The sequence below is a fragment of the Sceloporus occidentalis genome, unplaced genomic scaffold, assembly GCF_023333645.1.
Source record: "Sceloporus occidentalis isolate IW3139 unplaced genomic scaffold, rSceOcc1.0.p SCAF_6, whole genome shotgun sequence".
Taxonomy (NCBI): Eukaryota; Metazoa; Chordata; class Lepidosauria; order Squamata; family Phrynosomatidae; genus Sceloporus; species Sceloporus occidentalis.
The window spans coordinates 125,877,880-125,892,756 of record NW_028316986.1 but is presented as its reverse complement, the minus strand read 5'-3'; the positions used below and the strand labels follow the sequence as shown (position 1 = coordinate 125,892,756).

The window sequence follows — 14,877 nt, the reverse complement described above, 5'->3', positions numbered from 1 at the left end:
CCCCCCTTTCCCATTGCACCATAGCAGGTGATGTTTCTCAGATAAAATTGTCCAAATACAGCTTGAATAACTGGGCAGGAACCTAGGGCAGAAAGTGCTCCTTAGAGAGAGTGCACAGAAAACTACTTAAGGCTTTAAAAGTCAGCATCAGCACTTTGAATCAAGATAAAAAGGTCCATCGGGTTGCCTTCCTCTTTGCACCAACTAAAGTTTGTCAAACATTTTCAAAGGCAACTCCTCCTATAATGCATTGCATTAATTGATTAATTGATTATTTTTAATATCAGTCAATGGACTTAAGAACAATAGTTGCTCAGATAATTTAATCAGTAGAGACTAATCTTGGAAGCAACCAAACTAGCGAGGGCTTCTACTGAATAGATAGAGCTTGCCTCCACTTTTGGGGTCTAAATGTTTTTAAATTGTTTAAATAGTGTTTTTAATAGGAGTGTTTATTTAGTTTGTTTAACTTTGGTATTAAAAATTTCTTTATAGCTGCATTTTGTTTTAACTCCTGCTGTGAACCACCTTTGGTCCTATATTGGGAAAAATGTGAGGTATAAATTAATGGACAGCAAAGATAAGGTTTGGGGGACCATGGTGTATGCCTGTTCAGTTTCAGAGATTGACCACTACTCGCTAATACTGTACAGGAAAGGCTGAGTTTGTAGCCCACTGGAAAGGCTTACTCAAGAGGCAAGCCACTTTTAGTTGGCTCCAGGAAAGGCAGTAACAAATATGTACCTTTTTAAGTCTAGCCTGCCATCTGATTGGGTTTTCTAGATTATGGCAGCTATTATGAACAAATTATTTTAAAAATTTCCCCCCAAAATCAATGAGCATCCAAAACACATTGCAGAAATAATCTACTTTGAGACTGCATTAACTGCCCTGGCTCAGTGTTATGGGACCCTGGGAATTGTAGTTTGTTGTGGAACCAGAGAAAAGGCTAAATGCCTAACAAAACTGCAGTTCCCAGTATTCCCCAAGCATTGAGCCAGGGCAGTTAAAGCAGTCTCAAACTGGATTATTTCTGCAATGTGTTTTGGACCTAGTTTTAGATAGGAGCACTAATCCGCAGCCCTGTATGGGGGTATGGCATCCCCCCATCTTCATCTAGTCTTAGGGAAGACAAAGAGCAACAATACATGCCTTTAGAGGCACATCTGCATTTGAAATACCTCTACAGAAAACATAAGGGGTAGCTGTGTTGGCCATTTAACAAATGCAAACAAAAATCCACCAGTAATACCTTTATTGACCAACTGAAATGCACAATATACTTGCTGCAAGCTTTCGAAGCTCCATGGGCTTCTTCATCATCCTGTTTGTTTTGTAACATCTTGCCTGATGAAGAAGCCCATGGAGCTACAAAAGCTTGCAACAAGTATATTGTGCATTTTGGTTGGCCAATAAAGGCATCACTGATGGATTTTTGTTTACTTCTGCAGGTGAGAGATTCTGTCTGTTCAGGTCACTAGATTATAAGAATGTGATCATCCTAACCCACACAGTAGTCTTGCTGAGCCAGCGGAAAATCTGTTATGCAGCACTGCATAGCAGCCACAAGATGGCGCTGCATAAGCACTTATGGCATCAAAGGGTTGGGCAGCATTGTTCTCACAGCTAAGTATGGCTGAGCCCTGCTTTCTTGCTTCTAGTAAGGACTGTAATTCAGTGGTTCTCAGGCCTTCTGCTGTGGGGGAACCACCAGTTTTGTTTGTTTTTTCTCATTGTGCCAGAGACCAGCAGTGTGTTGGTGCCCACTGGCAACTTGGAAACTTGCCAGGAACCAACATTTTTGAGAAACACTGCCTTAACAGACTGGCATTCAATCTATTTTCTTTTCCAGCAAACTCCATGTTCACTTCCCTGTCTTCCTCTCCCTCTCCCTTTAGTCCTATTAAACCTTTTGTCTTTAAGAAGCAGAGTTGAATTTACTGGGCCCACTACTGTAAGAAGAGCTGAATTGCTGCAACATGTGAATCAACAGTGCAATTTTCCTCCCACAAGTCCATCCCTTTTCTCTCTCACCAGTGCTCTGAGCTTTCCCTAGGCAGCAAGTAGAGAGTCTGGCGGCCCCATTTGCCCTCTAAAGGTCTGGAAACCTGGCAAGAAACCAAGGATGTTTGTGGTCGTCCTGCACAGCATAGGGTTTGCTCAGAGCAGTCTGAATAGTCACTTCCACAAGGCAAGTCCAAATGGTTTGTTATGTAATCAAGGCCCTGAGCTCAGCTATATGGCAGGAAAAGCCTACAGGGAAATGTTAAGACACAGTCACAGGCAAGACACAGTAAGGCTTTTTTTAACAGCAGGTCTTCCTCTCCGTACCCCCCCCCCCAAACATATTGGAGATGGTAATGGTATCTAGCTCTCTGTACAAGCTCCTGAAGTTTTGTCCAGTGTGAAGTCAAAGGCTTTCATGGCCGCCATCCATAGTTTTTTTGTGCATTTTTTGGGCTATGTGGTCGTGTTCTAGAAGATTGTATTCCATTTTCTGACAATGCCAACCACAGATGCAAGCAGAACGTCAGGAATAAATTCTTCAAGAATATGGCCACATAATCACATAGGAATATAACTGGCATCTCTCTCTTCCCCCAGTTGGTTTACATTATGCATTTGTGCTCACAAAGTAGCACAGCTATGGAGATTCTGGTTGAAACGTCAGTCCTTCCAGACTTCTAAAGGGCAGCCCTAAGAGACCCCAAAATTTAACTACAGCACCATCCAGGATCTGGAATGTTGTTGTTGTTGTGCCTTCAAGTTGTTTCTGACAAGATTTGTTTAGATGAGGTTTGTGTTGCCTTCCCCTGAGGCTGAGAGAGTGCGACTGTCCAAGGTCACCCAATGGGTTTCATGGCTGAGGTGGCCTCCAGAGTCATAGTCCAATGCACAAACCACTACACACTAGTTCAGGATGTGGAATTAATATCTGCTTTGTTTCCAGGGCTGGGTTTTTCTTTTTTTGGCAGGGGGAGAACAACACGTACATTGTTTACAACACTTGTGCCATGTTTTCTTGGCAGGTTTCTATGCCCAAGCATGCAAACTACAAGCCTGAGCTTTCAAGCTGACCTAACACGCAATACAATACTATGAGAAAGTAACAGGCCAGTTGGATGTTACTGTTTTTGAAATCTCATCCTACTGGGGGGGAGGGGGGCTTTCTCACTAATGTCAATAAGGCTTGTTTCTGAATAAGCATCTACAGAACTGCCTAAACCACCCTTTAACAGTTCATTACACAAGAGCAGAGGCACCTACTTTCATTCGACAAAAGAGGACACTAAGGCTATTGTGTCTGCCTCAAGGCAGCTGTAGGGCAGGCAGCATTCCAGGAGCTGGGAAGAGGGACAGGCAAGGGAGTATTTAAAATCAACTTCAACCTGAATTTGTGTGAACTAGCAACTTACAATGGCACATCCTCTAGGAATTTCACAGTACTACTTCCCATCTATAAGTGGTTAATTTAGTGCCTGAAGGACACCTGGAGGAGTGGGCTGTTGTTCCCCCACCTGCATTGCAGCCAAGAGGCACCAAATGGACCATCTCCCCCAGCAGTCTGCTTTGGGGGATTCCCAGGAAGGTCTCTTCTCATTTCTGCTGCTTGTTGGCACTCAGATAACCCTCAGTAAATTCTAAATCGAGATAGATCAGCCCCTGGTATGATCTTGTATTATGTGGCCAGATGGGAGGTTCTTACCTATCCCTCTATTACCCAAGGGAAGCAAGTGTTTGCCTAAAAGCAGAGCCCAGCATGCCTCAGGTTCAGAACTGTCTCTTCATGTGACTGCACTATATAGTGCAGGACCCTCTCTGAAGAAATATTTGAAAACAACATAAAAGGCACACAATGCTCTAGGGCAGCTCCCAAAGCCCCACAATACCATGGGAAGCTAAGAAGGGTCAGCCCTGGATAGGGAGACAAATGTAGGTGTTGCAGCTTCGGAGGAAGGAACTGGGCCAAAACCAACCAATTAATGAATGGGATGATCACCTGAAGTCAACAAATGAAAGCATATATACACACACCTTGGAAACTATTCAGGGGACTACACTGCATAGAATTCTTACTGGACTACAAATTCCAGAAATTAAGTGAGACCATGTTTAATTATGTCTAGTAAATATACACTTTCACTACATGTCTATTAGTTCTAGTTTTGAGGTTTCTTTTCATTCTGTACTTTTATGCTGTACAAGGTTTGGGCCAAGAGGTTTGAACAAGCTTGAACCCAAGGATCAACCTGAAATATGCTGCCAAAAATCCACCAGTAGAGGCCAGGGATGGCCCATGCTTCTACCATGTTGTGTACCTTCAGCCCCAATTCATAACCCTATATGCCCTTGACTTGAGAACATTTGCTTTGATTCTGTTTCTTGCTTTTTTAGCAGCTGCCAATCAGCATTTACCACCTTTTTATGAGAAATTTAAATCATGTTTCACAAAAGGTAAAAGTGTGTCTAATAAATCCAGTGTACTGAGGCATATAAAGCTCTTTTAAGCACCCTAAAGTACTTGAATGTTGGTGTATGATTCAGAAATGTTCATTTCTTTTGCAAACTGGACAACCCAAATAGCCAGTTATGCCTCCTCCTCCTCCTCCACTATTATTACCACTTTACAGGTAACTGCATAGAGCTATTTGAAATACCAATCCATGTAATACATGGAAATATTTTACTAACATGAATAATGCTGTTCTACATACTATGCTACCTGGAAAATAAAAGAGCCATAGAGGTCAGGTAGTTCTAGACTGAATTTATTGAAGATAAACTAATGTCCAAGTGTTTTAGCTTACAAAATTTAGTATGTTTCCATTAACCCAACAATACTATCACATACGCATTGGAAAGTAAAGCTAATCTACTGAACTGAATTGCCAAACATCAAAATGTCAATGTTGATGTGATTTGGATTTAATAAAAGGCAGTATTTAGCACAGGCTACCCCTTGCCAGCTACTCACTTGAAGCCAGTATTTACAAACACCAACTGTAATTTTTCACTAGCCCCCCATGTAATGTCCATTTTTAACACTTTGGGATCAAAATGACAGTCTTGCGGGTCTGGCAGCCTTCTGTTTCAAAGCAAATCCAACTTCTACAGTGGTCCTATACAAGGAGTTACCTGGAACATAACAGTATCCATTGACAATGCTTGCCTTCAGTGATATTAGCTTCCTATTTCTCAATGTCTTGCTCCAAGCAGGAAAGAGGCCAATTTTAATGAAAGGTTCCTAGAGCACAAAAAGGTAACAGGCACAATACAAATGCTTTTAGCTGCTAGTTTAAGGCTAAATAAATTAATATGGGAGTTTTCAAACAGACAACTACAGTAGTGTTTCATACTACCAGCCTGTTTCAATGATAATCCCAAAATTGTTACATAAATGTCTGGGGCTGAATGGCCAAAGCTCCAGTGTACTATATTAAGGGAAGTGTAGTTTTACTGACTAGCGCCAGTTTTACTCCCCAAAGGCCTCTGTGCTTTCAAGATCCAAGAACCTTGTCTTTAAAAAAAAAAATCAAAATCCGAAGTTACTGTTACACAGGTGCATCTAATGTTACATGTGTCTGAAGTTATTGCTACATATCTTCAAATCAACAGACCCATTCACCAAAAATGTATTTTCTAAGACCACAGCCCACTTAGGTAACTTTTTAGATCAGTTTACTAGTACAGCCATGTTTAACCTCCCTATCTTGCATACTTTTTGGAATGTTAAAACAGTTGGCCGTAAACCACTCTAAAATTATTGGTCTAACATTTGAGCAGGGATGGTGACTAAACTTCCAAAAGCAGGACCCTGATATCCAATGAAGTTCAACAAAACTTAGCAACTTAGGCACAGAAAAACAAGCCTGTTAATTTCCATGTTATACTCCATGTTTCAAATCATGATTGTAATGTGTGCTACTATTCATACAGTGCTTGTTGTGAACCTACTTCCCATTTACTAACCCAGCCCACAGAAACCACAATTCAAACTGACTGCTACATGGACTCAACAGAAATTATGTGTCACTTGAAGTGGTGCACGTAAACTAAATATGGCAGTATAGCATTTCTGCTCTAAGCGAGGTCTGCAATTTGATCCCATTTACCTCATAAGACACTTAGAAAACCCATTTTGGCATAGCACTTAAGAGTCTGGATGTTGGGAGTGTTATGATCTCAATATAATTTAGTTTTATACAAGGGATTTACTAAGGGTAGGAACACATACTGTTCTCCATACACAATGGTGTAATCTGGAGAAGTTATGATTTTAACAGACTTGCCTGAAAATAAAGGGGGGAAAACTGAATTCCAAATGTAGTCTAACTCCCATAACTTCCATTAGCAAGAACAGGAAAACTTTTGAAGATCCCCAGTTGTTAATCCAGAGTTCCAATTTGCACTCTGAAGCACTACTAGCTTGAGAAATACCCCATGAAAAACCAAACATCTGCAACTGCTGATAAACTGCCAAGTAAAAACACGATGTCTCAAAACTAGCAATACTTCATTTAGTTAGTGAAACAATAAAACTTCCAAAAGTACATACACTAATAGCTTAAAAACAAGCTGTTAACTAAATTGCTCTGCTTCTTTAAATTACGAAAAATATGATAGTTAAGTCTGTAGTCATTTTAGGCTTGTGAGAGGATACTCTGTATTAGACTGAACTACCTAAACGTCTTGACCACTGCACAATTCTGTTGGCACTTTTTTTGTCACATAAGCACTTTGGAAGTCTTCCCACACAGCTTTTTGTATACACAAGGTAGAAGTCAAAGTTTATTAATATCCAACATTTAACTGTTACCCCAAAGAACACAGAGACTTTGCATTAAACTTTGCTTTAATGGTCTCAAAATTTGTGACAGATTTTGGTCAAGTTGTTTCCATTTAAAAAAGTTTACTGATTTTAAAAACTAATAACTTAAACTGCCACGAAACAAATGGTCCACAAACATTCCTTTCCTTCTGAAGCTTTTACGATGCATTGTAATCATTAACCAGTCTTTTACTATTAAACTTAAATGGCCAATTGAGACAAACAGTTCTGAGACCATATTTCCACCACTGATTAAGACTGAGGTGGCAGATGTACAGAATTTTCATTTAGCCTTCTGAGCCTTCTGGGCAGACTTTGTAACCTTGCCAGCACCAGCTGCTTTCTTATCAACTGCCTTGATGACACCAACAGCAACGGTCTGTCTCATATCACGTACAGCAAAACGACCTAGGTGCAAACAAGAACAGTTAGAGCACTTTCAAGAGGTAAAACACACACACCAGACCTATTTCTTCTATCCCTTTCCGTATTAGAAAACCTTGAAAATCTTCTTTAGTGGTGCCATTAACAAGAGATGCCAACTAGCTTTACCAGCTAATGCATACTTATTTCTACATTGGTGACTGAAAGGCACAGCGCTAGTACATGAATAAAGCATTTTATGTATCAAGAATTGTAACCAAACTTTGTAAATAGCAATGTGCCATTTATCAGACTTAAAATAGACTGAGCCACTCCCCTTTCTTGTAATATTGCCGTTACCCCTTCTAAGGGAAGATATCACAGGCCAGTAGTCTATTGCACAAATGGCTGGCCATGGCGATTTCTCCTAACCCTAAACAAGGAGACACACAGCAAGTTAACAGTGCCTCAAAAATAAGGATTATCTTACAGATGCACTGGATTGGGAGCCATGCTTTAATAGAAACAACAATCATGCAATCAGGGCCATTTAAATGATACATGTTTCCGTTGTCAAACCAACATAGTGCATAGACTTGTCTAGCAAAAGAACTACTTACCCAGAGGAGGATAGTCAGAGAAGCTCTCAACGCACATAGGCTTGCCTGGAATCATGTCAACAATGGCAGCATCTCCGGATTTGAGGAACTTTGGACCATCTTCCAGTTTCTTACCGGACCGACGATCAATCTTCTCCTTCAGCTCAGCAAACTTACAGGCAATATGAGCGGTGTGACAATCGAGCACAGGGGCATAACCAGCACTTATCTGGCCTGGGTGATTCAGAATGATAACCTGGGGAATTATTAAAAAAGGTTAATCTATATCTTTATCCATTCAGATATAGACAGCACTTGCAGAATTTCATCAAACAAAGCAACTTTTGCAAATTACCTGTGCTGTGAACCCAGCAGCTTCCATTGGTGGATCATTTTTGCTGTCACCTGCGACATTACCACGACGGACATCTTTGACAGACACGTTCTTTACATTGAAGCCAACATTGTCACCAGGGAGAGCTTCACTCAAAGCCTCATGGTGCATTTCCACAGATTTCACTTCAGTTGTAACATTGACTGGGGCAAAAGTTACTACCATGCCTGGTTTCAGAATGCCAGTTTCCACACGACCCACTGGGACAGTACCAATCCCTAAAAAATAAATAAAATTGAATTAAAATTTTTTAAAAATCAATTGTAACATTATCATTATTTTGGAAAGACAGGTAAGAACAATTCCAGATATGAGAGAGGGAGTCTGTACAGAGCTTCAGACAGGAATAATTATTTTAAGATGGAAATACTCTTTCCCATGATCCTTCTTATTTTGGAACCAGAAAGTCAGCGATAGTAGAAATCATTTGTACAATGCATTCACATATTGATCTTTTTTCTCTAAATTCAATGTAACCTTCTTATAATACATACCACCAATCTTGTAGACATCCTGAAGTGGCAGACGCAGGGGTTTGTCAGTTGGACGAGTTGGTGGCAAGATAGAATCCAGAGCTTCCAGCAGTGTAGTTCCACTAGCACTGCCGTCCTTACGGGTCACTTTCCATCCCTTGAACCAGGGCATCTGCAAGGGAAGAACATAGCATATAGGTGTTTTAATTGAAGATGAGTTACCAATCCACGATTTCTCACAGGAGTAATGTGCACGCTTTGGAAATGTGCCTCATTCTCATTTCATTAATTAAGGCCAATTACATAGGAAATGTGACTAAAGGTCTTAATTCAGCACAGCAATCTCTTCCTCATGTCCACTTCTATTGTATTAGTTGAAGCAGTAGGAGGCATCTTTATTATTTCCATACATTTCAATAATAACAAAAATGATCTTGACAAGTGATGCCACTTACATTAGAGCTGGGCTCCAACATGTTGTCGCCATTCCAGCCAGAAATTGGCACAAAAGCCACTGTATCAGGATTGTAACCAATTTTCTTGATGTAGGTGCTGACTTCTTTGACAATTTCCTCATATCTCTTCTGGCTGTAAGGTGGCTCGGTAGAATCCATTTTGTTAACACCAACAATAAGCTGTTTCACACCCAGAGTATAGGCCAGAAGGGCGTGCTCACGGGTCTGCCCGTTCTTAGAGATACCTGCTTCAAATTCTCCAACGCCAGCAGCAACAATGAGGACAGCACAATCAGCCTATAGGGGGAGAAATCCATTTATATTAATTTTCCTCCACACACCAAATGTTTATACTATCTTTCCAAAGCAACACTGTTTGCTTACAATATACTATTGTTTGCTTACCTGGGAGGTACCAGTAATCATGTTTTTGATGAAGTCTCTGTGTCCAGGAGCATCAATGATAGTGACATAATATTTGCTTGTTTCAAACTTCCAGAGAGAAATATCAATAGTGATACCACGTTCACGTTCTGCCTTCAGTTTGTCCAGCACCCAGGCATACTTGAAGGAGCCTTTGCCCATCTATTTAGGAAACATACAATTAATGTAGTTAAAACATTATATAACAGCAAGAGGCAACAGTGTTACAAGAAATAACTCTTAAGACATCATGCATCAACACACTGAAATACAATATACAAGCTATATTTAGCAGAACTTGGCAGACAGGGTGTGAAATTCCCTATCTGTTTCGCTTACTTAACCCAATGACACTTAATCCATCACTGAACATACGTGACTGACTGCTTAAGAGCTTCTTCCAAGTTTACAGAAGCTTCTGATCAAATCGTTTACAAGAAAGGGCACATTCACTAGCTCTTCCATGCACTTTAAATGTACGCTTATTTAACTTGATAATTCTGTTAACAATCCAGTTATAAACTGAATCAACTTGTTAAACCCACGTAGAGATTTATTGAATAAATGGTAGCTTGTTAAATCCATTTCACTGAATCAACTGTGGTTCAAATTAACAACTGGACTCAGGCCTGAGAGTGAAGGCCAGGATGTTTTGATTATATATGTTTGATGTTCTGTCCTTTGATGAAAAGGGCACTATAAGCAAACATTATTAGCTCACACAGAACGGACCACTTATGGGACAGGATCATATCAATGTATCCAAAACTTCACATCCAAATGTTGACATAGCAAATTTAAATAAAGGCTTAACAGAAAGAATTCACTGACGAAGTCTATCTTTTTGATGTTCTACTTGGCAATTACACTGGAGGCAAACCCACCTCAGCAGCTTCCTTCTCAAACTTCTCAATGGTCCTCTTGTCAATCCCACCACATTTGTAAATCAGGTGGCCAGTGGTGGTGGACTTGCCAGAGTCGACATGCCCAATGACGACAATGTTGATGTGGGTCTTTTCCTTTCCCATTTTTGGTGGATTAACAGATGGTTCTCTTCCACTTCAGATAAAAAACCCTGTGGAGGTAAGAGGAAAAAACACACAAAGTGGTGAAATTCGCCTTTTTTAAAAATTGGTAGTCATTGATTTTGTTATTTTTATCACTTATAACAAACTCACAGAGACACACATACACAGCATATATAATAATTAAAGTCAACTATATTTTTGGCTGGTAGACAGGAAGGAAGTTTGAATAAAAGTTAAGTATGCTGATATGAAGATGTAAATCAGTGGTTCCCCAACTGTGGTCTATTAGGAGGTTTGGACTTCAACTCCTACTAGCCCTAGTCAGTTTGACCAACAGTCAGGAATTCTGGGAGACAAAGTCCAAAACATTGGGAGGGCCAAAGTTGGGGAATCACTCATTTAAGTGATCACCGAGACTATGAGTAAGAAAGATGAAGGCCATTAGTATGGTCACAAAGCAAGATAGATGAGATGTGAAAGAACTGAAGAAAGGGTTGGGAAGGGATATTGATGGTTAAAGAGAAGACTATATTGCTTAAGATGGTGGCTATAGGAAAGTTTTAGAGATTTGGAAAGTCTCAAGCCAGTACAGACTAAAACACACAAAAATGTGTGTGTGTATAGATTTTTATCTTTTTATCTTTATATGTTTAAAGAAATAAGATAATGACTAACAGTGTATGCTCTCTCTCTATACATTAACAAGAGTTGCTAATTAACAGTGTATGCTCTCTGTATGTGCATTTGTATGTATATTGAAAAGATAGTTGTGGTTAAGTGTATGCTCTCTTTCTATGTGTGTGTATATAGAGTTGCTAATTAAACATGTACATTGTTTCTCTCTCTCTCTCTATGTATATATATATATAGGATAATTGCTGATTAAGTGTATGCTCTCACTCTGTATGAAAACATATATGTGTCTCTGTGTGTGTGTATATATATATATATATATATATATGAAGTACAGTCACTGATTAACAGTGTATGCTCTGTCTCTCTCTCTCTGTGTATATGTAGTTTCTTATTAAGCGTATCCTCTCTCTGTATGTGTGTGTATATATGTGTGTGTATACATATGGATAGTTGCTGATTAAGTGTATGCTCTCTTTCTGTGTATATATATATATGTATGTGTATTTATATGGATAATTACTGGTTAACAGCATAGTTGCTAATGAAGAGTGTGCCCTCACTCTCTCTGCCTATGTATGTGTGTGTGTGTGTAGATATGCCTATGAAGGAAGGATACTCGTTAACAGTGTGTACTTAAGGAATCCATCCAGGCTCCCTGCCTGAGGGAGGCGAGGCCAGGCAGGGACTAGGCCCAGGCCTGCCTAGAGTAGTAGTAGTGCTGCTGCTGCTGCTCCTCCCTCTCCCTCCCTGGGCCGAGGTGGCGTTGCGTCAGAGGGGCGTTCCACCTCAACCACCGGGACATCAGTGGGGGGGGGGGGGGAGACCATGACTTTTGCTTTGTGCCCCCCCCCCCCATTTGGAAGGGAGGTGGTGCGGGCCGGGCGGGCGCGAGGGGCCTGGAGGGAAAGGCAGGCTGTCTCTCTGGCACGCGCCCCGCCCCGCCCCCTCCCCTCCCGCTTGCTTCTCCGCGTCCTCCATTTTGTGCCGAGAGGGCGGCCATTTTTCCCCACCTTCCCTTCCCACACACACATTCCCCATTAAGGGAGAGAAGGAAGGAGACGAACACACAGCTGGGAAAGAGCATCCCCCGAAGCTCCACCATTGGACTATAATTCAGATGGGGAAAAATTAATAAGGGAGGGGGGGGTCCAGGGAGGGAATGCGCAGAGCACTACTATATTAATGGCTAGGAAGGTCTGGGAAACACCCTGGACCTCGCTTCAAGGGAAGGCACCCGCCAGGGAGGAAGGACTGGGACGCCACGGGGCACCCTCCGCCAAGGTCTCCGCATATCGTGTCACACCTTCTCACCACACAACGAAGCCACGAGGAAAAGCCCCAGACGCGGCACACAAGGAACCCCCCTTCCTCCCTCGGAGAAGACATGCACTCCCCGATCACGAGAAACCAGATCCCCGGACCCCGTTTCCTCACCATCCGATGCGTCCCCGAGAGAGAACAGGAAGGGCCCCGGGCCCAACTAGGACCCCAGACCCACCCCTCCCTCACATACACTCTCATAAATATATATATGTGTGTGTGTGTGTGTAAACACTCTCTCTCTCTCTCTCTCTCTCTCTCTCTATATATATATATATATATATTACACCTATATATAATGTATAAAGGGGGACGATTCCTGGCTACGCGCAGAAAATCGGGAGGAATGGCGCAAACCCGGCTTCTCCATCCCCTCCCCACCGCCATCTCCCTTCCCTAGGCGTCGAAGTCGGCCTTTGTCCGCGCCCGGCGCACGTGGGCCTCCGCGGGCATTTGGCCTCCCTCGGCCCCAAGCCGGAGCCGGACTCTTCCCCTCCCCCCCTCCCACCCCCTCCCCGGCCCCTTGCCTGCGTGCGCGCGCACGTGGCGGCCGCCGTCCCCCCGCTACTCACCCCTGAAGCAGCGGCAAAACCCGTAGCGAAAAAGACCGAAGCGGTGAGCGGCGCCCTTTATATAGCTGGAGCCGCCGGGAGGGCGGGGCCTCTGAAACAGGGAGACACGTCACGCCTCCCAGAGTTCCGTGCGGCGCTCCCTTCTCTATCCTTTCTCCTCCCTGTCTAGCCCCGCCCTTCGAAAGCCGCTTCTAAGGAGGGAAGGGATACAGTGCATAGAACGTCTTTCTCACCTAATCGCGTCCCCTCTCGCGAGAGGAGGATCCCTTCTCTTCTTCCTCCTCCTCCTCCTCACGCGCCGCCGCCTTCTCTAGCCCCGCCCCTCCAACCGCCTCTTTCTTTCCCTCACAAAAATGGCGCCCTCCTCAGTTTGTGGAGGAACCCCGCTTCAAGGCGGAAAGAAGGCTGACTTTCGCCCTTCCTCTCACTCTGCCTGGCTGCTCTTCCTGTCCCTTGTCAAAACCAAACTGTTGCCTTTTACACACACACACTCACACGTCCCAAAGCATTACATAGCTTCATCCCCTGTTTTTTCTTTAAATATTACAAATGTAACCAAAATTGAGAATCTAGAAGGATATTCCATCACAGTAAAAGAAAAAATGACGGACGCAGACGCCACTGTTAATATTTAACACCACAACAGTTGTGGTCTCAAAAAGCAAAAACATCATTTCCTGCCCTCCCCCATAATCCACTTAATCCAACACGATTTTGCAAAGCAACAACAAAATAATAATAGTAATTATTATTATTATTACTATTATTATTATTATTTTGTTGTTTCCTACTCTCCTCATGGCAGGGAACAACCACAAATGAGTTAAGAACACAAAATTAAAACATCAGTTTAAAAGAATACACAAAAATTTGCAAAAAAACACCCCATAACCAGAATTATTATTATTATTTCTTGACCCATGGGTCGAGGCAGGGAACAACAACAGACCAACAATATACAAGAGTTAAGAACACAATATCAGTTAACACGTCAATTCAAAAGAACAAACAAGGCACATACACATTAAAACAATCTATCTCCCCTCAATTCCACTTAATCCACCTTGATTTTCCTGCCTAGTCGCTTATCCTTTCTTCCACTCCTCACTATATGCCTCTGTTCATATACCCCACACTTCAGCATCAAACCATGCAAAACTTTCCTGTTTCTTCAGCCTTAAAAGATTATTCAAAGACATAGCTGTGTTAGTCTAGAGAATCAGTATGCAAAGGGATCTTTGTAGTGCCTTTGAGACTCCCTGAACATGCATCTGAGGAAGTAGGCCCAAGTCTACAAAAGCCCATGCTACCAGCTTTCTTTCAGTTACTCTCAAAAGGCACCACAAAATCCCCTAACAGATTATGTTTCCTTCCTACTTGAGTTTCTTTCAAATTTAGGAACAGGTGTTTTATCAAAAGTGTAAACCTCATCCAAATTTGGGGGGATTTTTGCAACCTATACAATACACATCCATGTAGTGGGTGCCTCAGTGTTACAATACAGTATTAACTACAAACTTTCATTTTCCATGTTGTACTTTTATCTTTTAAATACAAAATACTCTGTCTTTCTTTCATTTCCTAAATAATTTGTTGTTCTTGTTGTGTGCCTTCAAGTCGTTTCCAACTTACAGCAACCCCAAAGCGAAACTTATCATGGGGTTTTCTTGACAAGATTTGTACAGGGGAGGTTTGCCACTGACTTCCCGAGGCTGAGAGTGTGTGACTTGCTTAAGGTCACCCAGTGGGTTTCATGGCCAAGCTAGGAACTGAACCCTCATCTCC

At 42.0% G+C, this 14,877-nt stretch overlaps 1 protein-coding gene across 1 annotated transcript; it reads right to left on the bottom strand.

The window, feature by feature from the left end:
* Positions 1-6,835: 6,835 nt before the first annotated feature.
* On the bottom strand, positions 6,836-13,196 carry LOC149311375 (elongation factor 1-alpha 1). Its single transcript, XM_089530910.1, has 8 exons — positions 13,093-13,196; positions 10,421-10,611; positions 9,519-9,698; positions 9,114-9,410; positions 8,680-8,830; positions 8,147-8,403; positions 7,813-8,047; positions 6,836-7,237 (listed from the first exon to the last, which is right to left on the bottom strand). The coding sequence occupies exons 2-8, from the start codon at positions 10,562-10,564 to the stop codon at positions 7,113-7,115; spliced, it is 1,389 nt and encodes a 462-aa protein (XP_089387036.1). The 5' UTR covers positions 10,565-10,611; positions 13,093-13,196; the 3' UTR covers positions 6,836-7,112.
* Between the last annotated feature and the right edge of the window lie 1,681 nt (positions 13,197-14,877).

Bases quoted from the DNA above. Each gene is read 5' to 3' on its own strand.
- LOC149311375 (XM_089530910.1), bottom strand. From the start codon at position 10,564: ATGGGAAAGGAAAAGACCCACATCAACATTGTCGTCATTGGGCATGTC. The intron at 8,831-9,113 runs GTAAGTGGCATC...CTTCCCTTGCAG, and splicing joins TGTTGGAGCCCAGCTCTAAT to ATGCCCTGGTTCAAGGGATG. The intron at 8,048-8,146 runs GTAATTTGCAAA...ATAATTCCCCAG, and splicing joins CTGCTGGGTTCACAGCACAG to GTTATCATTCTGAATCACCC.